Source organism: Bombina bombina, chromosome 3, assembly GCF_027579735.1.
Source record: "Bombina bombina isolate aBomBom1 chromosome 3, aBomBom1.pri, whole genome shotgun sequence".
In the NCBI taxonomy this organism is placed as follows: Eukaryota; Metazoa; Chordata; class Amphibia; order Anura; family Bombinatoridae; genus Bombina; species Bombina bombina.
Genome location: NC_069501.1, coordinates 353,497,925 through 353,524,997, shown reverse-complemented (window position 1 = coordinate 353,524,997; position 27,073 = coordinate 353,497,925). Strand labels below are relative to the sequence as shown.

The window sequence follows — 27,073 nt, the reverse complement described above, 5'->3', positions numbered from 1 at the left end:
GATCGGGAGGGAGGACTCCTCCTGAGTCCACAACCCCTGTGCCTTCCTGGCACCGTGTCCCCAACCCCTGTGCCTTCCTGACATCCCAAACAGCTCCCCATCTGGATAGGCTTGCGTCCGTAGTCACAATCTCCCAGGATGGTCTTAAGAAGCATGTCCCTCGGAACAGATGATTTGGACAGAGCCACCAAGAGAGCGATTCTCTCGACCTGCTGTCTAATACAATCTGTTGAGACAGATTTGAATGATCATCGTTCCACTGCCTCAGCATGCACAGTTGTAAAGGTCTGAGACGGAACCTGGCAAAAGGAATGATGTCCATGCAGGACACCATGAGACCAATCACTTCTATACACTGAGTCACAGAGGGACTCAAGGAGGTCCGGAGGGCAAAACATGCCGAAATTAGCTTGCAATGTCTCTGGTCTGTTAGAAATATCCTCATGGATATGGAGTCTATTATAGTACTCAGGAATTCCACCCTGGTACTTGGGATAAGAGAACTCTTTTCCAAGTTTATCTTCCATCCATGTGATCGAAGAAGACTGAGAAGGGACTCAGAGAATTTTTCTGCAAGACAAAAGGATGGTGCAACGGCTAGAAGAGCCCCCAGAACCTTTGTAAAGATTCTTGCAGCAGTAGCTAAGCCAAACAGAAGGGCAATGTACTGGAAGTACTGGTCCAGGAATTTAAACCTCAGGAACTGAAAGTGTTCCCTGTAGATGTGAACATGAAGGTAAGTGTCCTTCAGATATATAGTGGTCATAAACTGGCCTTCCTGAATTAAAGGACACTGATAAATTTGTTTAAGCACTTTAGGTCCAGAATTGGGCGGAAAGTTCCCTCCTTCTTTGGGACCATGAAAAGGTTTGAATAAAACCCCAAACCTCTTTCTTCGATAGGCACCAAGACAACAACGCCTAAGGAGGATAGATCCCGAACACACCCTAGAAAGGCATCCCTCTTTTCTGGTCTGGTAAACAGATTCGAGAGAAGGAATCTGCCCCTTGGCGGATGAGATTTGAAGCCTATGTTGTATCCCTGAGATACCACCTCCAGGACCCACAGATCCTGTACTTCCTCGAACCAGGCATCTGAAAAAAAGAGACAGTCTGCCCCCTAAACGATCCCATCCTGGATTGGGGGTCGCCCCTTCATGTTGATTTGTTTTCGGCGAGCTTCTTATTCTGCTTGGATTTATTCCAGGACTGAGCCGGCTTTCAAGTACTCTTGGGTTGCTCGGGCTTGGAGGAGGATTGTTGTCGTTTGGATTTGTCAGAACGAAAGGAAGGAAAATTAGAAGATTTTCGTCCCTTAGACTTGTTCTTCTTATCTTGCGGTAGGAAGGCACCTTTGCCTCCGGTAACCGTAGAAATAATGGAGTCCAGGCCTAGACCAAATAAAATCTTTCCCTTGAAGGGAAGGGAAAGGAGTCTGGACTTAGAAGTCATATCCGCAGACCAAGACTTCAAACAGAGCGCCCGGCGGGCTAGGACCGCAAAGCCAGAGGCCTTTGCATTTAGGCAAATAATTTGCATGTTCGCATCACAGATAAAAGAATTAGCAATTCTCAGAGCTTTAATTCTGTCTTGAATATCCTCTAGGGGAGACTCCACCTCAATGAGTTCCAAAAAGAGTTAAACCAGTAGGTAGCCGCTCCGGTAACTGTGGTAACTACAGCCGCCGGTTGAAACAAAAAAATGTACATTGAAACATCTTTCTCAGAAAGGTTTGTCATATTTTGTGAGTTACAATTCTTTATTTACTAGATATTTTTTGTAATGAAACAACTCAATTTTTACTCTAGACCTTTTTACAGGTCAGAGAACTTGTCAAGAGTATTCTAATGAGATTTCTAGGTTCTCCTCCTCTGGTCCTAATAGCCCAAAAGGCTTTAAGGGTCTTAACAAAAGGAAATAACGAATAATGAGAGTAAAGAATTTTTTTTTTTTTATTAGGTTTACTTATTAAAAGTGATCTGGGAGGGAGTAGGGTATGGAGGGGGGCAGCTACACTACAGAAAAAGTTATTTTATTGCAAAGTGGGTACTAGCAGACAGCTGCCAGTACCGAAAATGGTGGCTAATAGTTAGCGGGGGGAGGGTTAGAGAGCTCTTTGGGGGGGGGGGGATCAGGGAGGTTGGGGGCTAAGGGGGATCCTACACAGCAGAATATGATTTCTTTTAAATAATAATAATAAAAAAAACAACTTATTTTAGTACTGGCAGACTTTCTGCCAATACTTAAGATGGTAGGGACAATTGCGGGGTGGGGGAGGGAAGAGAGCTGTTTGGGAGGGATCAGGGGGTGGGATGTAGCAGGAGGGAGGCTGATCTCTACACTAAAGCTAAAATTAACCCTTCAAGCTCCCTACAAGCTACCTAATTAACCCCGTCACTGCTGGGCATAATACAAATTTGGTGCGCAGCGGTATTTAGCGGCCTTCTAATTACCAAAAAGCAATGCCAAAGCCATATAGGTCTGCTATTTCTGAACAAAGGGGATCCCAGAGAAGCATTTACAACCATTTATGCCATAATTGCACAAGGTGTTTGTAAATAAGTTCAGTGAGAAACCCAAAGTTAGTGAAAAAGTGAACGATTTTTTTTATTTGATCGCATTTGGCGGTGAAATGGTGGCATGAAATATAACAAAATGGGCCTAGATCAATACTTTGGGTTGTCTACTAAAAAAAATATATATATATACATGTCAAGGGTTATTCAGGGATTCCTGACAGATATCAGTGAAACTATTGCTAATTTTGAAAACAAATGGTTTGGAAATAGCAAAGTGCTACTTGTATTTATTGCCCTATAACTTGCAAAAAAAGCAAAGGACATGTAAACATTGGGTATTTCTAAACTCAGCACAAAATTTAGAAACTATTTATTTTGGTTGTAGATGTGTAACAGATTTTGGGGGTCAAATTTATAAAAAGTGTGTTTGTTTCAATTTTTTCCTCATTTTATTTTTTATAGTAAATTATAAGATATGATGAAAATAATGGTATCTTTAGAAAGTCCATTAAATGGCGAGAAAAACGGTATATAATGTGTGGGTAGAGTAAATGAGTAAGGAAAATTACAGCTTAACACAAACACCGCAGAAATGTAAAAATAGCCCTGGTCCTTAAGACAAAGAAATTGAAAATGTCATTGTCCTTAAGGGGTTAAAGGGACAGTCAAGTAAAAAAAAAAAACTTTCATGATTTAAAAAGGGAATGTAATTTTAAACAACTTTCCAATTTACTTTTATCACCAATATTGCTTTGTTCTTTTGGTATTCTTAGTTGTAAGTTAAACATAGGAGGTTCATATGCTAATGTCTTAGACCTTGAAGGCTGCCTCTAATCTAAGTTTTTAACCACTAGAGGGCATTAGTTCATGTGTTTCACATAGATAACATTGAGCTCATGCATGTGAATTTACTGAGGAGTGAGCACTGATTGGCTAAAATGCAAGTCTGTCAAATGAACTGAAATAAGGGGGCAGTCTGCAGAGGCTTAGATACAAGGTGATTACAGAGGTAAAACGTGTATTATTATAACTGTGTTTGTTATGCAAAACTGGGGAATAGGTAATAAAGGGATTATCTATCTTTTTAAACAAGAAAAATTCTGGTGTTGGCTGTCCCTTTAATAATGTTCGCCATCTTAACTGGCACAGGAAAAGTCAAAGGAACTTTCCTGTATTCGTAAACTCTATCTAATTTAGGTATCATAGGTTCTTCAGGCAGTGCGGCTTCTGGAACCTGTAACGTAGACAGAACCTCCTTTAATAAAAAACGCAAGTGCTCAATTTTAAATCTAATGGAGGATTCCTACGCAGCAGGAGTCTTAGATGCTAAGGACTCCAACCCAGAAATTTAACCCTCTGAAGCTACAGAGGTTAACTGGGACATAATAGCTAAATCCAATAAATATTTAGATGAGTCCGGGTCAGGAAAGCTATGTTTAACCTTTCTCTTGCATTTGTTAGAATGAGGTAATGCACTAAGGGCCGCAGACACCGCCATTTGTAACTGCACGGCAAAGTCTGCAGGAAGAAGGCCCCCTCCGGATGGAGGATTAGATGTGCTATGGGGAACTGCATGTGGAGTGAATAATGTAGCAAGAGTAGTAATCTCACGGGATAATGAGTCCTGAGAGGTAGACGGCTCAGAGAGACTAAGAGCCTTAGCAGGCTTGTCTCCCTTCTTAGACTTTATAACGGTGTTAAGGCATGTGGAACATATTTGAGTGGGCGGGAAAACCATGGCCTCCTCACAATATAAACAGGTATGATTTAGTACAGAAGGAGTACTTTCTAACATGTCAGAGTCCTTCATAGCTCAGGTTATACCCACAGAAGGACACACATAAAAACGTTTTTTATTATAGAAAACTGCACCTTTATACTCCCAATGGCTGAGGCACTCACCACCTCCTAGACCCAGATAGTTAGAGGAAACGCTCTCCTCAGTTTCAAATCTCAGCCGGAATGGAGGCAATGAACATAGACCACACACGGTCACATGGAGTGCAAGACAGTACTACCCCTGTTATTACAAGTACAGCAAGTAATAGGAGCTGTGCAACACTTTCAAAAACGAAAGTGAAACCTATTTGTTGTTATTATCGGTTATTTGTAGAGCGCCAACAGATTCCGCAGCGCTATAAACAAATGCGGAGTACAACAAAACAAATTATAGGGATCAAATGGGTATAGGGCCCTGCCAAGAGTTGCACTGTTGTAGTCAGCTCTTAAGGTGGTGATCTACAAACAGCTGGTCTCTTAGGCTTACATGCTAAGGGGTTCAGGGGATAGCAATGGAGTTGAGGAACTGGTATAAAGAAAGGTTAGTGTAGGTTGTATGCATCCCTGAACAGTAGATTCTTTAGGGAGCACTTGAAGCTTTCAAAACTAGGGGAGAGTCTTGTGAAGCGAGGCAGAGAGTTCCACAAGATGGGAGCCAGTCTGGAGAAGTCCTGTAAACGGGAGTGTGATAAGGTAATAAGAGAGGAGGAGAGTAGGAGGTCATCAGCAGAGCAAAGGGGACGGGAGAATATCTGGAGACAAGGTCTGAGATATAGGGGGAAGCAGTGCAGTTGAGGGCTTTGTATGTCAGAGTGAGAATTTTGTGTTTAATCCTAGAGGCAAGAGGAAGCCAGTGAAGGGATTGGCAGAGATGTGCAGCAGATGAAGAGCGACGTGTAAGGAAGATGAGCCTGGCAGAGGCATTCATTATGAATTGTAATTGAGCTAGGCGGCAGGTGGGGAGACCAGAGAGGACAGAGTTGAAGTAATCGAGGCGGGAAAGGATGAGAGAGTGGATTAAAAACTTAGTTGTGTCTTGTGTAAGGAAATGTCTAATTTGAGAGATGTTTTTGAGGTGGAAGTGATAGGCTTTAGCCAAGGACTGAATGTGAGGAGTGAAATAAAGATCCGAGTCAAATGTGACCCTGAGACATCTGGCATGCGGGGTAGGGGTAATGTTGGAGTTGTCAACAGTTAGAGAGAGATTGGGGGTGGAGATTTTGGAAGAAGGGGGGAAAATAAGGAGCTCAGTGTTGGAGAGATTTAGCTTGAGGTAGTGAGAGGACATCCAGGAAGAGATGCGAGAAAGACAGTTAGTGACACGGGTTAGCAAGGAAGGAGATAGGGCTGGTGCAGAGAAGTAGATTTGGTTGTCGTCGGCATACAAATGATATTGGAAACCGTGGGACTTCATTAGGCAACCTAATGATGACGTGTAGATTGAGAAGAGAAGGGGACCGAGGAAAGAGCCTTGCGGTACTCAGACAGAAAGTGGTGACGGGGCAGAGGAGGCCCCAGAGAAGGTTACACTAAAGGTACGGTTTGACAGGTAGGAAGAGAGCCACGAGGGGGTTGTGTCACAAATGCTGAAGGATTGGAGGGTTTGGAGCAAAAGAGGGTGGTCAACAGTATCACAGGCTGCGGACAGATCAAGGAGGATAAGCAGAGGTTTTTGATTTTGCTGTAAGTAGGTCGTTGGTAACCTTAACAATTGCTGTCTCTGTGGAGTGATGGGGACAAAATCCAGATTGCAGTGGGTCAAGGAGGGAGTTTAATGTAAGAAAATGGGATAGGCATGCATATACAAGTTTTTTGAGAAGCTTTGAGACAAGAGGGAGGAGGGAAATAGGGCGGTAGTTGGATGGGGAGGTTGGATCAAGGGAAGGTTTTTTGAGGATAGGTGTTACCAATGCATGTTTCAGAGATGAGGAAAATATACCGGTGCTGAGGGAGAGGTTGAAAATGTGTGTGAGTATAGGGGTAAGGGTAGAAGAGAGGAAAGGGAGTAGCTGTGAGGGGATAGGGTCGAGGGGACAGGTAGTGAGGTGAGAGCACAGTATAAGTGCCGAAACTTGTTCCTCAGTAACAGGGGAGAAAGAGCTAAGTATATGACTATGTGGGTTGTGGTTGATTGAGAGCATTTAAGGGGGGTGAGAGAATGGAATTATGTTGAGAGCTGATTTAGTTTCTGATGGAATTGATTTTGTTATTGAAGTGGCTGGCAAAGTCTTGAGCTGACAGAGCAGTTGTATTAGGAGGTGGGGGTGGGGGGAGAAGAGTATTGAAAGTGGAGAACAGATGTTTTGGGTTTGAAGAAAGATTAAAGATAAGAGTAGAGAAGTAGTGTTGCTTATAGAGATTAAGTGCAGAATAGTTGGAGTTCAAGATGAATTTGTAATGAAGAAAATAAGCTGAACTCCGAGATTTTCTCCAGTGCCGCTCAGCAGTACGGGAACATCTGCGTTGGTACCGTGTCAGAGGAGTATGCTAGGGCTGAGGATGAGTGTGTGATTTCCAAGCTATGGTAAGAGAGGCCAGATTGTCGAGGATGGATGTAAGGGTGGAATTATAGTGGCAGATAGATTGGTCAGGGCAGGAAAAGGAGGAGAGGAGAGGTTTGAGGGAATTTGCAAGCTGTTTCTGATCTAGTGACATAATGCTTCTGTGATGTTTGGTGTGAGGAGTAGAATGAGGGAGAATTGTAGGGAGGGATGATATGTTGCAAGTAAGGAGATGGTGGTCAGAAAGAGGAAAAGGGGAGTTTGTGAAGTTTGAGAGAGTGCATCGATAGCTAAAGATCAGGTCAAGGGAGTGACCATCTTTGTGAGCGGGAGAATCAGTCCATTGTGACAAACCAGGAGAGGAAGTGAGTTGCAGAAGTTGTTTTGCAGAGAAGGCAGTGGGATTGTCAAAAGGGATGTTGAAGTCACCAAGAATGAGGGCAGGGGTGTCTGAGGAAAGGAAATAAGGTAGCCAGGCAGCCAAGTGATCTAGAAATTGAGTTGAGGAGCCAGAGGGTTGGTATATGACTGCAACATGTATAGATATGGGAGAGAATAAGCGAATCATGTGGGTTTCGAATGAGGAAAATACGAGGGAATAGATGGGTTGTATTTGTTGAAAGGTGCAATGAGAGGAAAGTAAAATACCTACACCACATCCTTGTCTATTACCAGACCCAGGAGTGTGGCTAAAGTGGAGACCCCCCATGTGACAGAGCAGCAGTGGATGCTGTGTCTAGGGGAGAGAGCCAGGTTTCTGTTAGGGCCAGAAGGTTGAGGGAGCGGGAGATAAGTTAGTTAGTAAAAGCAAGAGGTAGAGTGACATTAGATGAGATAAAGATTTGCAGTAATGAGACTGTTTTTGAGACGAGGTGCAGGGGGGAGAGAGAGTGTTTAGGAATAGGTAAAGTTCAATAGGTAAGGTTTATGAGTACAAAAGTAAGGTGAGTTTAAGAGAGATGGGCTAATGAACAGTGCAGGTGGAGAGGGAGAAGGAGTAATTGAATAATGTAGTTTGTTATAGAGACAAGAGGCAGCAAAAATGAATATGAAGATATTGAGCATTTTTACAAAAGAGGGAATCAATTAAACACATAAGACACAGTATTACAACAATAAGGAAACAATAAGGTATATAAAACATAATATTACAAAAGTACTTGCCTTGTGTCTTGCCCCTTGCCCAATCCTTGTTCAATTCTTGTATAATTATATTCTTAATGCCTCACTTATAAAATGTTCACTTTGAAAATGTGAACATATGTTGTTGTAGCAATGCACAGCCCAGTGCAATGCACAGCCCAAGCTAATGTTAAATATATAGGCAGGGAAGTCAGCTGTGTCCACTAAATTACTTGATTGATAAATCAGAGAAAACTGAAGGGCCAATTTGAAAGTCAGATTATGGTCTGGTCAGGGTGAGATAAGTTAAGTAAACAGACAGTAAAATTTGGAGGAGGTTGAAACTATGGCATAAGACAGCTATAAATTTAAGAATAATAGCAAGTATTGATAAGGATTAAACCTCACATGGCAATTTACAAAACATTAGGAGTAAAACATTGGATAACAGTACAACAAATGCACACAGTTTATCAGCACAGGAACAAAATCACACAAAGCAGCATGTAAATAATTAATACACTGATTAATTAACCCCAACTGTTCAATAAACCCCCTTCAGAGGATATTAACCCTGGATCCTATCAAGGTATAAAGGAGCCACACTGTGACCCTGTTATAGCGTTTTATGTGTAAAAATTTAAACAATATTACCTCCAGGATCCATGCTGTGGAACAGAACACAGCCTCTCAAGTGTGACAGTCTTATAGCAGCGCTCCTGACATAAACTTGAGTGAGAGAAAGCAGGCAGTGAAACTCGTTAACACTGATTGCTTAGGAGCTGTTAGCAGTAGTCTGGATGATTTCACAGAAAAACTTTCCCTGCATCTTCAGACTCTAACTTTCATCAATACTCTCACTGAGAGGTTGACATGACTACTTAAAACTACAGTCCTTCTCTGCCACTTCCTAACGTGATAAAAGGCAAAGATTGACTGGGGTAGTGAGGAAGTGGGAGAGATATTTAAGCCTTTGGCTGTGGTGTCTTTGCCTCCTCTTGGTAGGGTTGCAACCCAGCCGGCATTTTACCGACACGACCGGTATTTTTAAGGTTCATGTCAATGTAGAAAATAAAAAATAAATATTGAAAGAAAGCACCTGTCAAAGTGAAATTTCTTCTGAATGTGATGAATAATAGTTATAAACAAATGAGCATTTAAAATCAGACCTATCAGCTTTAGTTTTTGAGTTATGCTGTTTATTTATGCAAATTTATGTTAATTAGCATGGCCGGTATTTTCTTCCAAGAAAGGTGGCAACCCTACCTCCTGGTGGCCAGGTGTTGTATTTCCCAACAGTAAGGAAAGAAGCCGTGGACTCTCCCTATCTAAGGAAGGAAAAGAGAACATTCAAAAGAAAAGGAAACTATATTTGAAGTTATAGTGTAATATCCAGCTGAGATTTTCATCCAGGCCTACAGTGACCAAGACCCCTTAAGAAAGTTTGCAGGTTTAAAAAAAAGTGTTGATTTCATTCAGCCAAAGTATATATATGTGTATATATATATATATATATATATATATATATATATATATATCACAAGTCAAGTCTCCAGAATAAAAAGAGATTGTAACCTAATAACAGTCTCAGTGTTTCTTCTTGAAAATAGTAAAACAAACAATATAAATGCATGTATAGTGGGTAAATGACAACATTTATACATCTATCACTATGAGAGTTCCTTTTTTCCAGTTGTACAAACAATAGAAACATAACCATAATGTACGAATAATGAAGTTGAAATAACTATTGTACTAAAAAAGATACAAAAAAACATCATTTATGCTTACCTGATAAATTCCTTTCTCCTGTAGTGTAGTCAGTCCACGGGTCATCCATTACTTATGGGATATTAACTCCTCCCTAACAGGAAGTGCAAGAGGATCACCCAAGCAGAGCTGCTATATAGCTCCTCCCCTCTACGTCACACCCAGTCATTCGACCGAAAACCAAACGAGAAAGGAGAAACTATAGGGTGCAGTGGTGACTGGAGTATAATTTAAAATTTAGGCCTGCCATAAAAAACAGGGCGGGCCGTGGACTGACTACACTACAGGAGAAAGGAATTTATCAGGTAAGCATAAATTATGTTTTCTCCTGTTAAGTGTAGTCAGTCCACGGGTCATCCATTACTTATGGGATACCAATACCAAAGCTAAAGTACACGGATGACGGGAGGGACAGGCAGGATCTTTATACGGAAGGAACCACTGCCTGAAGAACCTTTCTCCCAAAAACAGCCTCAGAAGAAGCAAAAGTGTCAAATTTGTAAAATTTGGAAAAAGTATGAAGAGAAGACCAAGTTGCAGCCTTGCAAATCTGTTCAACAGAGGCCTCATTCTTAAAGGCCCAAGTGGAAGCCACAGCTCTAGTAGAATGAGCTGTAATCCTTTCAGGAGGCTGCTGTCCAGCAGTCTCATAGGCTAAACGTATTATGCTACGAAGCCAAAAAGAGAGAGAGGTAGCAGATGCTTTTTGACCTCTCCTCTGTCCAGAATAAATGACAAACAGGGAAGAAGTTTGGCGAAAATCTTTAGTTGCCTGTAAATAAAATTTCATGGCACGGACTACGTCTAGATTGTGCAGAAGTCGTTCCTTCTTTGAAGAAGGGTTAGGGCACAATGATGGAACAACAATCTCTTGATTGATATTCTTATTAGTGACTACCTTAGGTAAGAACCCAGGTTTAGTACGCAGAACTACCTTATCTGAATGAAAAATCAGATAAGGAGAATCACAATGTAAGGCCGATAACTCAGAGACTCTACGAGCCGAGGAAATAGCCATTAAAAACAGAACTTTCCAAGATAACAGCTTGATATCAATGGAATGAAGGGGTTCAAACGGAACACCCTGTAAAACGTTAAGAACTAAGTTTAAACTCCACGGTGGAGCTACAGTCTTAAACACAGGCTTAATCCTGGCCAAAGCCTGACAAAAAGCCTGAACGTCTGGAACTTCTGACAGACGTTTGTGTAAAAGGATGGACAGAGCTGAGATCTGTCCCTTTAAAGAACTTGCAGATAAACCCTTTTCTAAACCTTCTTGTAGAAAAGACAATATCCTAGGAATCCTAACCTTACTCCATGAGTAACTCCTGGATTCGCACCAGTGTAAATATTTACGCCATATCTTATGGTAAATTTTCCTGGTAACAGGTTTCCTAGCCTGTATTAAGTATCAATTACTGACTCCGAAAATCCACGCTTTGATAAAATCAAGCGTTCAATTTCCATGCAGTCAGCTTCAGAGAAAACAGAATTTATGTTTACCTGATAAATTTCTTTCTCCAACGGTGTGTCCGGTCCACGGCGTCATCCTTACTTGTGGGATATTCTCTTCCCTAACAGGAAATGGCAAAGAGCCCAGCAAAGCTGGTCACATGATCCCTCCTAGGCTCCGCCTACCCCAGTCATTCGACCGACGTTAAGGAGGAATATTTGCATAGGAGAAACCATATGGTACCGTGGTGACTGTAGTTAAAGAAAATAAATTATCAGACCTGATTAAAAAAACCAGGGCGGGCCGTGGACCGGACACACCGTTGGAGAAAGAAATTTATCAGGTAAACATAAATTCTGTTTTCTCCAACATAGGTGTGTCCGGTCCACGGCGTCATCCTTACTTGTGGGAACCAATACCAAAGCTTTAGGACACGGATGAAGGGAGGGAGCAAATCAGGTCACCTAAATGGAAGGCACCACGGCTTGCAAAACCTTTCTCCCAAAAATAGCCTCAGAAGAAGCAAAAGTATCAAACTTGTAAAATTTGGTAAAAGTGTGCAGTGAAGACCAAGTCGCTGCCCTACATATCTGATCAACAGAAGCCTCGTTCTTGAAGGCCCATGTGGAAGCCACAGCCCTAGTGGAATGAGCTGTGATTCTTTCGGGAGGCTGCCGTCCGGCAGTCTCGTAAGCCAATCTGATGATGCTTTTAATCCAAAAAGAGAGAGAGGTAGAAGTTGCTTTTTGACCTCTCCTTTTACCTGAATAAACAACAAACAAGGAAGATGTTTGTCTAAAATCCTTTGTAGCATCTAAATAGAATTTTAGAGCGCGAACAACATCCAAATTGTGCAACAAACGTTCCTTCTTTGAAACTGGTTTCGGACACAGAGAAGGTACGATAATCTCCTGGTTAATGTTTTTGTTAGAAACAACTTTTGGAAGAAAACCAGGTTTAGTACGTAAAACCACCTTATCTGCATGGAACACCAGATAAGGAGGAGAACACTGCAGAGCAGATAATTCTGAAACTCTTCTAGCAGAAGAAATTGCAACTAAAAACAAAACTTTCCAAGATAATAACTTAATATCAACGGAATGTAAGGGTTCAAACGGAACCCCCTGAAGAACTGAAAGAACTAAATTGAGACTCCAAGGAGGAGTCAAAGGTTTGTAAACAGGCTTGATTCTAACCAGAGCCTGAACAAAGGCTTGAACATCTGGCACAGCTGCCAGCTTTTTGTGAAGTAACACCGACAAGGCAGAAATCTGTCCTTTCAGGGAACTTGCCGATAATCCTTTTTCCAATCCTTCTTGAAGGAAGGATAGAATCCTAGGAATCTTAACCTTGTCCCAAGGGAATCCTTTAGATTCACACCAACAGATATATTTTTTCCAAATTTTGTGGTAAATCTTTCTAGTTACAGGCTTTCTGGCCTGAACAAGAGTATCGATAACAGAATCTGAGAAACCTCGCTTCGATAAAATCAAGCGTTCAATCTCCAAGCAGTCAGCTGGAGTGAAACCAGATTCGGATGTTCGAACGGACCCTGAACAAGAAGGTCTCGTCTCAAAGGTAGCTTCCAAGGTGGAGCCGATGACATATTCACCAGATCTGCATACCAAGTCCTGCGTGGCCACGCAGGAGCTATCAAGATCACCGACGCCCTCTCCTGATTGATCCTGGCTACCAGCCTGGGGATGAGAGGAAACGGCGGGAACACATAAGCTAGTTTGAAGGTCCAAGGTGCTACTAGTGCATCCACTAGAGCCGCCTTGGGATCCCTGGATCTGGACCCGTAGGAGGGAACTTTGAAGTTCTGACGAGAGGCCATTAGATCCATGTCTGGAATGCCCCACAGCTGAGTGACTTGGGCAAAGATTTCCGGATGGAGTTCCCACTCCCCCGGATGCAATGTCTGACGACTCAGAAAATCCGCTTCCCAATTTTCCACTCCCGGGATGTGGATAGCAGACAGGTGGCAGGAGTGAGACTCCGCCCATAGAATAATCTTGGTCACTTCTTCCATCGCTAGGGAACTCCTTGTTCCCCCCTGATGGTTGATGTACGCAACAGTCGTCATGTTGTCTGATTGAAACCGTATGAACTTGGTCCTTGCTAGCTGAGGCCAAGCCTTGAGAGCATTGAATATCGCTCTCAGTTCCAGAATATTTATCGGTAGAAGAGATTCTTCCCGAGACCAAAGACCCTGAGCTTTCAGGGATCCCCAGACCGCGCCCCAGCCCATCAGACTGGCGTCGGTCGTGACAATGACCCACTCTGGTCTGCGGAATGTCATCCCTTGTGACAGGTTGTCCAGGGACAGCCACCAACGGAGTGAGTCTCTGGTCCTCTGATTTACTTGTATCTTTGGAGACAAGTCTGTATAGTCCCCATTCCACTGACTGAGCATGCACAGTTGTAATGGTCTTAGATGAATGCGCGCAAAAGGAACTATGTCCATTGCCGCTACCATCAACCCGATCACTTCCATGCACTGAGCTACGGAAGGAAGAGGAACGGAATGAAGTATCCGACAAGAGTCCAGAAGTTTTGTTTTTCTGGCCTCTGTTAGAAAAATCCTCATTTCTGAGGAGTCTATAATTGTTCCCAAGAAGGGAACCCTTGTTGACGGGGATAGTGAACTCTTTTCCACGTTCACTTTCCAGCCGTGAGATCTGAGAAAGGCCAGGACGATGTCCGTGTGAGCCTTTGCTCGAGGGAGGGACGACGCTTGAATCAGAATGTCGTCCAGGTAAGGTACTACTGCAATGCCCCTTGGTCTTAGCACCGCTAGAAGGGACCCTAGTACCTTTGTGAAAATCCTTGGAGCAGTGGCTAATCCGAAAGGAAGCGCCACAAACTGGTAATGTTTGTCCAGGAATGCAAACCTTAGGAACCGATGATGTTCCTTGTGGATAGGAATATGTAGATACGCATCCTTTAAATCCACCGTGGTCATGAATTGACCTTCCTGGATGGAAGGAAGGATAGTTCGAATGGTTTCCATCTTGAACGATGGGACCTTGAGAAATTTGTTTAAGATCTTGAGATCTAAGATTGGTCTGAACGTTCCCTCTTTTTTGGGAACTATGAACAGATTGGAGTAGAACCCCATCCCTTGTTCTCTTAATGGAACAGGATGAATCACTCCCATTTTTAACAGGTCTTCTACACAATGTAAGAACGCCTGTCTTTTTATGTGGTCTGAAGACAACTGAGACCTGTGGAACCTTCCCCCTGGGGGAAGTCCCTTGAATTCCAGAAGATAACCTTGGGAGACTATTTCTAGCGCCCAAGGATCCAGAACATCTCTTGCCCAAGCCTGAGCGAAGAGAGAGAGTCTGCCCCCCACCAGATCCGGTCCCGGATCGGGGGCCAATATTTCATGCTGTCTTGGTAGCAGTGGCAGGTTTCTTGGCCTGCTTTCCCTTGTTCCAGCCTTGCATTGGTCTCCAAGCTGGCTTGGCTTGAGAAGTATTACCCTCTTGCTTAGAGGATGTAGCACTTTGGGCTGGTCCGTTTTTACGAAAGGGACGAAAATTAGGTCTATTTTTTGCCTTGAAAGGCCGATCCTGAGGAAGGGCGTGGCCCTTACCCCCAGTGATATCAGAGATAATCTCTTTCAAGTCAGGGCCAAACAGCGTTTTCCCCTTGAAAGGAATGTTTAGTAGCTTGTTCTTGGAAGACGCATCAGCCGACCAAGATTTCAACCAAAGCGCTCTGCGCGCCACAATAGCAAACCCAGAATTCTTAGCCGCTAACCTAGCCAATTGCAAAGTGGCGTCTAGAGTGAAAGAATTAGCCAATTTGAGAGCATTGATTCTGTCCATAATTTCCTCATAAGGAGGAGAATCACTATCGAGCACCTTTATCAGTTCATCAAACCAGAAACATGCGGCTGTAGCGACAGGGACAATGCATGCAATTGGTTGCAGAAGGTAACCCTGCTGAACAAACATCTTTTTAAGCAAACCTTCTAATTTTTTATCCATAGGATCTTTGAAAGCACAACTATCCTCTATGGGTATAGTGGTGCGTTTGTTTAAAGTAGAAACCGCTCCCTCGACCTTGGGGACTGACTGCCATAAGTCCTTTCTGGGGTCGACCATAGGAAACAATTTTTTAAATATGGGGGGAGGGACGAAAGGAATACCGGGCCTTTCCCATTCTTTATTAACAATGTCCGCCACCCGCTTGGGTATAGGAAAAGCTTCTGGGAGCCCCGGCACCTCTAGGAACTTGTCCATTTTACATAGTTTCTCTGGGATGACCAATTTTTCACAATCATCCAGAGTGGATAATACCTCCTTAAGCAAAATGCGGAGGTGTTCCAACTTAAATTTAAATGTAATCACATCAGATTCAGCCTGATGAGAAATGTTCCCTGAATCAGTAATTTCTCCCTCAGACAAAACCTCCCTGGCCCCCTCAGATTGGGTTAGGGGCCCTTCAGAGATATTAATATCAGCGTCGTCATGCTCTTCAGTAACTAAAACAGAGCAGCCACGCTTACGCTGACAAGGGTTCATTTTGGCTAAAATGTTTTTGACAGAATTATCCATTACAGCCGTTAATTGTTGCATAGTAAGGAGTATTGGCGCGCTAGATGTACTAGGGGCCTCCTGAGTGGGCAAGACTCGTGTAGACGAAGGAGGGAATGATGCAGTACCATGCTTACTCCCCTCACTTGAGGAATCATCTTGGGCATCATTGTCATTATCACATAAATCACATTTATTTAAATGAATAGGAATTCTGGCTTCCCCACATTCAGAACACAGTCTATCTGGTAGTTCAGACATGTTAAACAGGCATAAACTTGATAAGAAAGTACAAAAAACGTTTTAAAATAAAACCGTTACTGTCACTTTAAATTTTAAACTGAACACACTTTAATACTGCAATTGCGAAAAAACATGAAGGAATTGTTCAAAATTCACCAAATTTTCACCACAGTGTCTTAAAGCCTTAAAAATATTGCACACCAAATTTGGAAGCTTTAACCCTTAAAATAACGGAACCGGAGCCGTTTTAAGCTTTAACCCCTTTACAGTCCCTGGTATCTGCTTTGCTGAGACCCAACCAAACCCAAAGGGGAATACGATACCAATGACGCCTTCAGAAAGTCTTTTCTAAGTATCAGAGCTCCTCTCACATGCGACTGCATGCCATGCCTCTCAAAAACAAGTGCGCCACACCGGCGCGAAAATGAGACTCTGCTTATGCTTTGGGAAAGCCCCTAAGAAATAAGGTGTCTAATACAGTGCCTGCCGATATTATTATATCAAAATACCCAGATAAAATGATTCCTCAAGGCTAAATATGTGTTAATAATGAATCGATTTAGCCCAGGAATGTCTACAGTCTAAATAAGCCCTTGTGAAGCCCTTATTTACGATCGTAATAAACATGGCTTACCGGATCCCATAGGGAAAATGACAGCTTCCAGCATTACATCGTCTTGTTAGAATGTGTCATACCTCAAGCAGCAAGAGACTGCACACTGTTCCCCCAACTGAAGTTAATTGCTCTCAACAGTCCTGTGTGGAACAGCCGTGGATTTTAGTTACGGTTGCTAAAATCATTTTCCTCATACAAACAGAAATCTTCATCTCTTTTCTGTTTCTGAGTAAATAGTACATACCAGCACTATTTCAAAATAACAAACTCTTGATTGAATAATAAAAAACTACAGTTAAACACTAAAAAACTCTAAGCCATCTCCGTGGAGATGTTGCCTGTACAACGGCAAAGAGAATGACTGGGGTAGGCGGAGCCTAGGAGGGATCATGTGACCAGCTTTGCTGGGCTCTTTGCCATTTCCTGTTAGGGAAGAGAATATCCCACAAGTAAGGATGACGCCGTGGACCGGACACACCTATGTTGGAGAAATTAGATTTTGATGTTTGAAAGGACCCTGAATTAGAAGATCCTGTCTTAGAGGCAGCGACCAAGGTGGACAGGACGACATGTCCACTAGATCTGCATACCAGGTCCTGCGTGGCCACGCAGGCGCTATTAGAATCACTGATGCTCTCTCCTGTTTGATCCTGGCAATCAATCGAGGAAGCATCGAGAACGGTGGAAACACATAAGCCATGTTGAAGACCCAAGGTGCTGTCAGAGCATCTATCAGCGCCGCTCCCGGGTCCCTGGACCTGGATCCGTAACAAGGAAGTTTGGCGTTCTGGCGAGACGCCATGAGATCCAGATCTGGTTTGCCCCAACGTCGAAGTATTTGGGCAAAGACCTCCGGATGAAGTTCCCACTCCCCCGGATGAAAAGTCTGGCGACTTAAGAAATCCGCCTCCCAGTTCTCCACGCCTGGGATGTGAATCGCTGACAGGTGGCAAGAGTGAGACTCTGCCCAGCGAATAATCTTTGAGACTTCCATCATCGCTAGGGAACTCCTTGTCCCTCCCTGATGATTGATGTAAGCCACAGTCGTGATGTTGTCCGACTGAAACCTGATGAACCTCAGAGTTGCTAACTGAGGCCAAGTCAGAAGGGCATTGAGAACTGCTCTCAATTCCAGAATGTTTATTGGAAGGAGACTCTCCTCCTGAGTCCATGATCCCTGAGCCTTCAGGGAATTCCAGACAGCGCCCCAACCTAAATTGTCCAGTCTGGCCTGCTGAGGGGCATCCCCCTGGACAGATGTGGCCGAAAAAGCCACCATAGAAGAGAATCTCTGGTCTCTTGATCCAGATTCAGCATAGGGGACAAATCTGAGTAATCCCCATTCCACTGACTTAGCATGCACAATTGCAGTGGTCTGAGATGTAGGCGTGCAAAAGGTACTATGTCCATTGCCGCTACCATTAAGCCGATTACCTCCATGCATTGAGCCACTGACGGGTGTTGAATGGAATGAAGGACACGGCAAGCATTTAGAAGTTTTGTTAACCTGTCCTCTGTCAGGTAAATTTTCATTTCTACAGAATCTATAAGAGTCCCCAAGAAGGGAACTCTTGTGAGTGGTAAGAGAGAACTCTTTTCTTCATTCACTTTCCACCCATGCGACCTTAGAAATGCCAGTACTAACTCTGTATGAGACTTGGCAGTTTGGAAGCATGACGCTTGTATCAGAATGTCATCTAGGTACGGAGCTACCGATATTCCTCGCGGTCTTAGTACCGCCAGAAGAGAGCCCAGAACCTTTGTAAAGATTCTTGGAGCCGTAGCTAACCCGAAGGGAAGAGCTACAAACTGGTAATGCCTGTCTAGGAAGGCAAACCTTAGATACCGGTAATGATCCTTGTGAATCGGTATGTGAAGGTAGGCATCCTTTAAATCCACTGTGGTCATGAACTGACCTCTTTGGATCATGGGTAAGATTGTCCGAATAGTTTCCATTTTGAACGATGGAACTCTTAGGAATTTGTTTAGGATCTTTAAATCCAATATTGGTCTGAAGGTTCCCTCTTTTATGGGAACCACAAACAGATTTGAGTAAAACCCTTGTCCGTGTTCCGACCGCGGAACTGGGTGGATCACTCCCATTAGTAAGAGGTCTTGTACACAGCGTAGAAACGCCTCTTTCTTTATCTGGTTTGTTGACAACCTTGAAAGATGAAATCTCCCTTGTGGAGGAGAAGCTTTGAAGTCCAGAAGATATCCCTGAGATATGATCTCCAACGCCCAGGGATCCTGGACATCTCTTGCCCAAGCCTGGGCGAAGAGAGAGAGTCTGCCCCCCACTAGATCCGTTTCCGGATCGGGGGCCCTCACTTCATGCTGTCTTAGGGGCAGCAGCAGGTTTTCTGGCCTGCTTGCCCTTGTTCCAGGTCTGGTTAGGTTTCCAGCCTTGTCTGTAGCGAGCAACAGCTCCTTCCTGTTTTGGAGCAGAGGAAGTTGATGCTGCTCCTGCCTTGAAGTTACGAAAGGCACGAAAATTAGACTGTCTAGCCCTTGGTTTGGCTCTGTCTTGAGGCAAGGCATGGCCTTTACCTCCCGTAATATCAGCGATAATTTCTTTCAAACCGGGCCCGAATAATGTCTGCCCCTTGAAAGGTATGTTAAGCAATTTAGATTTAGAAGTCACATCAGCTGACCAGGATTTTAGCCACAGCGCTCTGCGCGCCTGAATGGCGAATCCGGAATTCTTAGCTGTAAGTTTAGTTAAGTGTACTACGGCATCAGAAATAAATGAATTAGCTAGCTTAAGGGTTTTAAGCTTGTGTGTAATCTCATCTAATGGAGCTGAGTCAAGAGTCTCTTCCAGAGACTCAAACCAAAATGCTGCCGCAGCCTGACAGGCGAAATGCATGCAAGGGGTTGCAATATAAAACCTTGTTGAACAAACATTTTCTTAAGGTAACCCTCTAACTTTTTATCCATTGGATCTGAAAAGGCACAGCTATCCTCCACCGGGATAGTGGTACGCTTAGCTAAAGTAGAAACTGCTCCCTCCACCTTAGGGACCGTTTGCCATAAGTCCCGTGTGGTGGCGTCTATTGGAAACATTTTTCTGAATATAGGAGGGGGTGAGAAAGGCACACCGGGTCTATCCCACTCCTTAGTAACAATTTCAGTAAGTCTCTTAGGTATAGGAAAAACGTCAGTACTCGTCGGTACCGCAAAATATTTATCCAACCTACACATTTTCTCTGGGATTGCAACTGTGTTACAATCATTCAGAGCCGCTAACACCTCCCCTAGTAGTACACGGAGGTTTTCCAGCTTAAACTTAAAATTTGAAATGTCTGAATCCAGTTTATTTGGATCAGATCCGTCACCCGCAGAATGAAGCTCTCCGTCCTCATGTTCTGCAAATTGTGACGCAGTATCAGACATGGCCCTAGCATTATCAGCGCACTCTGTTCTCACCCCAGAGTGATCTCGTTTACCCCTAAGTTCTGGCAATTTAGACAAAACTTCAGTCATAACATTAGCCATGTCTTGTAAAGTGATTTGTAATGGCCGCCCTGATGTACTTGGCGTTACAATATCACGCACCTCCTGAGCGGGAGATGCAGGTACTGACACGTGAGGCAAGTTAGTCGGCATAACTTCCCCCTCGTTGTCTGGTGAATGTTGCTTAACATGTACAGATTGGCTTTTATTTAAAGTAGCATCAATGCAATTAGTACATAAATTTCTATTGGGCTCCACCTTGGCTTTTGAACATATTGCACAAAGAGATTCCTCTGTGTCAGACATGTTTAAACAAACTAGCAATTAGACTAGCAAGCTTGGAAATACTTTTCAATTGAATTTACAAGCAATATGCAAAATGTTACTGTGCCTTTAAGAAGCACACAAAAAAACTGTCACTTTGATATAACAATGAAACGGTTTAGTTATAGCAATCAATCTTTCATATGAAAAGCATTAATTTAGCAAAGGATAGCACCCATCAGCAAATGGATTATTAATACCAAAAAAAAAACGATTGACAAATAAATAAGTTTTTTATCACAGTCAAAGCACAGTCTCACAGGTCTGCTCTGAGTGATTACCTCCCTCAAACTAGTTTTGGAGACCCCTGAGCTCTGTAGAGACGTCCTGGATCATGCAGGGAGAATAAGGAAGACTGTGACTGAATTTTTAATGAGTAGTAAAAGCGCCAAAAATAGGCCCCTCCCACTCTTAATACAGCAGTGGGGAAGCTCAGTAACTGATTTTATGCAAAATAAACGACAGCCAAGTGGAAAATAATGCCCATAAATTTTCACCAAGTACCTCAGAGAAAAAAACGATTAACCTGTCAGTAAACGTTTTAAATATATGAATCAGAATAAAAGCCTGTTGCTAGTTGCTATCACTGCAGAGAGGCTAGAGTTAAATGTATACAGTATTTTCTTAGTGAAGTACCATTTCCCAGAAATACTTTGGTGCCAACATACATACATAACAGCCTGATACCAGTTACTACTACTGCATTTAAGGCTGTACTTACATTATATCGGTATTAGCAGTATTTTCTCAGTCAATTCCATTCCTTAGAAAATAATATACTGCAACATACCTCTTTGCAGGTGAACCCTGCCCGCTGTCCCCTGTTCTGAAGTTACCTCGCTCCTCAGAATGGCCGAGAACAGCAAATGGATCTTAGTTACGTCCGCTAAGATCATACACAAACTCAGGTAGATTCTTCTTCTAATACTGCCTGAGAAGCAACAACACACTCCGGTGCTGTTTAAAATAACAAACTATTGATTGAAGTAATAAACTAAATTTAATAACCACACTCCTCTCACACATCCTATCTATTAGTTAGGTGCAAGAGAATGACTGGGTGTGACGTAGAGGGGAGGAGCTATATAGCAGCTCTGCTTGGGTGATCCTCTTGCACTTCCTGTTAGGGAGGAGTTAATATCCCATAAGTAATGGATGACCCGTGGACTGACTACACTTAACAGGAGAAACACAACATGAATACTAGTAACTAAGGCATTAATTTAGAGTAAAAAACTATTGGTTTCAGCAGTATAGAGTGAGTTAAAGTAAACTAATTACCCTCGCTAGTCATCTCAGTAGTTTTCGGTGTACATCTCCATTCTCTTACTAGTTAGATTAGGAGTAGGAAAAATAAGAACTAAAATATAAATCAATGCATTATGAGATGATCCACCGCTTAGTAAAGGAGAAGACAATTCCCATTGTTTACAAGGTTGTAGTCTAGGTGTGGATCCTGCCAAGAAGAGAAGAGGCAAAGGGGAAAGTAGAAAGAGGAAGATAAAGGGTGAGAGATTTAAAAAAAACCAAAAAAAAAACCATTTTCATCCCCCATCTGTGAGAGTTAGTATTTCTTCCTTTTTTGATCCAGCCTCCCAGTCATCCCAGATAACACTATGAAGTAATTTCTGCCCATCAACTGTCAGTATTTTTCCATTCTTCAAATAAATTGAATAATGTCCAACACCTGACTCCAAGAGGGTATAGTCTGTTTTAGCCAAATATGCGCTATTGCTAGGTTGGCCACCAATAGTATATAAATAGATTGGAGAGCTTCCTTATAGCCAAATGTAGAAGTGACTCAGGAGCCGATAAGGAATAGAGTAATCCCAATTCTCTCAGTACATGTGCTACCACAGCCCCACCAAACATGAAGATGAGAGCCGATTTCACCGCAATCCGTCCAACACAGATTTGAGCAGGATGGAAAGAGTTTCTGAATTTCCACAGGAACCATATGCCACCTAATGAGAAGTTTTAGATAGAGCTCATAGATCGTTGCACAGTGGATTTAGTAAGAGAGAAAGCAAAGCCCCATTCAGAATACTCAAATTCCTGTTTCCACTCCCTCTCTCACTTCCCCACCTGTCTAGACTTAACAGAAAATCAGACAGTTAGTAGCTTATATGCTGTTCCCATAGTGTCTGCTTCTAAAGGTAACAAAAATGGAACCCCCATATTCTCACCAGCAACAGTAACCTCAAATATTCAAAGTTCATCCTTTTGGGAAGCAAATGCCTTTCCACCGCCTTCAATAATATCATTAGCCTCCCTATGTAGTACTAATCTCCAATATGGAGTATGCCACTGTCTTCCCACCATTTTGAATCAGAGTCAGCCAAGAAAAACAGGAGAGTTCGGATACAGTGAATAGGAGAAGGATGTGGAGAAACAAGTTGCTCATGTCCAAGATGTTTCCAGTGACGTAAACAACCCAAAATATTTTTCACACACACACATTTTACATTGATAAAACACACAGCGCCCCACTTATTAAAAGCTGTGTAGACCTGTCGTCCTTGTGGCATTTTACATTGCAGAAGCAGATTTGGATGATTTAACTCTGCCAAACTTTAGGTGGTGGAGAGGCTAAGTAGCTGCTGTCTTGAAACACATGTGCAAGCCAGAAATGCTGGGGGGCCCCAAAGCTGAATCTGCAGCTTAATAAAAGGGGCCACAGATTGTAACAAACATATACTGGATCATTCACACATAATAAATTGGGATACAGTTACCTGTGGAAGAAATCTGAGTAAAGAGGTTAAAGAATGGTCCAGATACATTCTGCTGTGACCGATTAGAAAAGAATGAGCTAAAACATGCTGCCAACATTTTATGATAAACTTTAAACAAAAGCTTATTAATATTCAAAGTGGACGTTAATGTTAATGTTGATAATGCTATTCCTGAATACTGATAAGAACTGTTCCATCAGTGGTGAATAGGGATGAACACCGCTTGTAAAGGCAAACAATCATATATGGGAGTAGATCAATGAAAAAAAGCAAGAAAACTAGCAGTCTGAAATACAGTAGCATAATGCCGTCATATAGGTGAAAACAATGGATGTCATGGCAATGAACTGCATATTAATATACAGTACATCACAGCTGTGTTTATTTACACTTCATCAAGGCCTTTGTCATTTAAATGTATTGCTAAGATAATAACCTTATAACAGTTATTGCTACATAAATCAACTAAATTTTAGATAGAGGTCACTTGGACTGTGGTTTTCACTTTACATAATCTAAACTTTAGTTGATTTATGTAGCAATAACTGCTATAAGGTTATTATCTTAGCAATAAGATGTGGGTCACTGCAACAAAAAGACGGACAGCTTTGGTTTAGATTCTAAACCAAAGTTACCCATCTTTTTGTTGCAATGACCCATATATGTGTACATAAGCATATATTTTTATACATATAAACTGTTGTCCCCAAAGAGGAGCAATGTCAGAACATTCCAAGGCAAACCTGTAGATTCTTAACAGTTTTCTCATATTTTCTCTGCATTTACTGGGAATAATGGTGTGGCTGGGGAGCTAAACAGCCTAAGACTGCGGAAGTAAAACTCTGAAACACATGCTCTGAAAATTGTACCTAATAACCATAAGGAAAGGGAACTATAGAAAGGCTGCTATACAACCACTAATGTGTATACATGCAGAATCCTTTAGTGTCATATGTGCTCTGGGTAGCAAAAAGAATGAAGACATCATATAACAGCTAAACAATACAAGCTACAGAAAATCATTACAATTTATTTCTGTAATTCATTGCTTTATGTGTGTTACTGGCAGGGAAGAGAGTAAGATTACTAACCTATGTGTTGATGATCAAATTTTATTAAAACTACTAACTACAGGTTCCCAGAAGCTATAGGGGCCAACATAATCAACTGTGTGCATTATAGCCACAGACAGGTTAAAATCACTGTTCAGCAGTTAAAGGGACATTCCAAACAAAATTGGAGAGCACACAGGTGCATTTTTAGTTCTGATTTTTGCAATATACATGTATTTACTTATGTTTAAAATGCTGGTGCACAGAGCAGAGAGCCTACAAAGCTTGTACCATATGGCAATCATTAAAATTTGCATCTTTGCTGTCTTGACACAAGCCCCTACTGGCTTTCTGATCAGCTGCAATATTTAAAATGCTAGTGCACTGAGAATATCTAGTTAACGCTTAAAAAGTGATAACTTTTACTAAAAGCATTTTGGCAAAATGTCTATATTGTAAATATGATACTATTCAAAAAAATAATTAATCTATGTGCATTTTAATTTTGACTGGAATGTCCCTTTAAATTAGCATCTTATTCAATGCTAGTGTTTTAGAACTTTACCCAGGTACTTCAGTTCCATTTCATGCTGCAAACCTGCAGACCTAATCTTTTGATTTAATCCAGAATTTAAAAACAAAACAATTTGATATTATGATGATATATGAAACATTTGTAAAGGATTTAGTATATTTATGTAAAAATATTCAGTATATATTATCTCTGTTAATCTACAAAGTCTCATTCCGTAACCTGATCTTGTAAATTGTGGCTTAAACCGGTATTCTTCTGTGATTATACTGAAATGTACACAGCTACCAGCACAACAGACTCAAAATAGTCTTAGCTTTTTGTGTATAATGGCAAGTGAAAAGAAAGTAGGAAAAGTGCATGCCTGTTAAACATTAAAGGGATACTAACTCCAATTTTTTTTCTTTCACGATTCAGATAGAGCATGCAGTTTTAAGCAACTTTCTAATTCACTCCTATTATCATTTTTTCTTTGTTCTCCTGTTATCTTGATTTGAAAAAGCAGTAATGAAAGGTTAGGAGCCGGGCCATTTTTAGTTCAGCACCTGGGTAGCGCTTGCTGATTGGCTTGCTACATTTAGCCACATATCAGCAAGTGCTACCTAGGTGCTGAACAAAAATTGGGACGGCTCTAAAGCTTACAGTACTGCTTTTTCAAATCAAGACCGCATGAGAACAAAGAAAAATTTATTAAAGGAGTAAATTATAAAGTTGCTTAAAATCTCATGCTCTATCTAAATCATGAAAGAAAAAAAATTGGGTTTAGTATCCCTTTAATATGTTCCTCACACAGAATCCAGGAAGAACAGAATCCTGATAACTTACCAGTTTCAGCATCCATGGGCTACCACGGCAAGTGGCAAAGCAACCAAACAGCCCGAAGACAATAATTGTGGTACCAGTTCCAATGAGGACATAAGGAGCATTAGTGGAGTTTTCAGCAATAAGGGAGATATATGTGCCTAAGGTTAGTTTTCCCCACACGCCAACAGCTAGAAGAATAACGCCAGTGATCTAAAAAACAAACAGAGAAAAGATTACATAGGAGAAACTAATCACAGAAACTATCCAAACACACAGTTTCCCTAGCAGTGCAAAAAAATAAAATACTTGTGTGTTTAAAGCAGTACTTACTGTCCCAATAACATGTTTAATTACAAAAATGTTTATATTTCATTATTTTTTCATGTTATTTAAATGGGCATAAAACCCAAATTTTTTCTTTCATGATTCAGCTATTTACTTCTCTTTTCAAATATTCTTTGTTTTCTTGTTATCCTTAGTTGAAAAGCAGGAAGGTAAGTTCATAAGCATGCACGTTCTGCACTATATGGCAACAGTTTTACAACAATGTAATACATTAACAAGAACACTAGATGGCAGCATTATTTCCTGTCATGAAGTGTCCAAGACGTGCACAATACCTATATAGCTATCTCTTCAAACAAGAACAAATATGAGAATAAAGTAATTTTGATAATAGAAGTAAATGGGAAACTTTTTTTAAAATGGTTTTCTTTATTTGAATCATGAAAGAGATTTTTTGGGTTTCATGTCCCTTTAACTCTGAAAATTGCAGACGTTCTGCTACCTGCACAAACTGCAGACTTTATAAGCCTAACCTTTTTCCATTCTACACAGCAATTACTTGATCATTGTAGTAGTTCCTTTATATTTGCCCATAACTGGTCTCAGAAGAGGAGATTCAAAGCTTTTTAAAGTTAAATACAGGACACAACATGGCAGCAGCTGTTACATTATGGAGACCAAACATTACACATTTGTTTTTTAATATTTAAACAACAATACTAGTTTAAAAATACATCTGGCCTCATCAAACCAAAAGAGATGCTTTTAGAACAGTACTGCTAAACAATGCAAATTTTGCTAACAAACAAACTTTCAATGCTTTTAGAAAATTTGTTTTTCAGACCTTTCACAATGCAGTGTTTAATTTCTAATATAAACAATGCATATATAAAATGTGTTTTATGTCCCTTTAAGGACCTTTATTTCCTACACATATACAAGATGGGAATCAGTTATTATATAGTGAACACATACTCACAAGAACCATAAAAATACCAGATATATACCTTTAAATGACATATCAACCCTAAGTACAAAAATGGTCATGGTAACCATTTTATTTATTTTTATTTTATTTTAAAACAAACAAAAAAATACAAACAATATATACAGACATAATGATCTAGCTCTACAATCCTGTTATTTACACATAACAAGAAAGTATCACATCAGGTACCGTATCTTAGTTGTCCCACTAATAGCTACAATAATCCCTGTAACCATATAATCTCAATGTATTACAAATCTTTAATAATATGTAACGCAAATATGTCAGACACAGAAGTTACAGGGATATTAAAGGCATAGTAAAAGTCAAAATATAACTTATTCAGAT

At 41.4% G+C, this 27,073-nt stretch overlaps 1 protein-coding gene across 1 annotated transcript in view; it reads right to left on the bottom strand.

The window, feature by feature from the left end:
- The window catches only part of TSPAN7 (tetraspanin 7), a 280,527-nt gene that overhangs the window by 76,612 nt on the left and 176,842 nt on the right, over positions 1–27,073 (bottom strand). Inside the window, exon 2 of the mRNA XM_053706471.1 lies at positions 25,474–25,662. Within this exon, the coding sequence (XP_053562446.1) occupies positions 25,474–25,662 (189 nt within the window). The remainder of the gene's footprint in view (positions 1–25,473; positions 25,663–27,073) is intronic.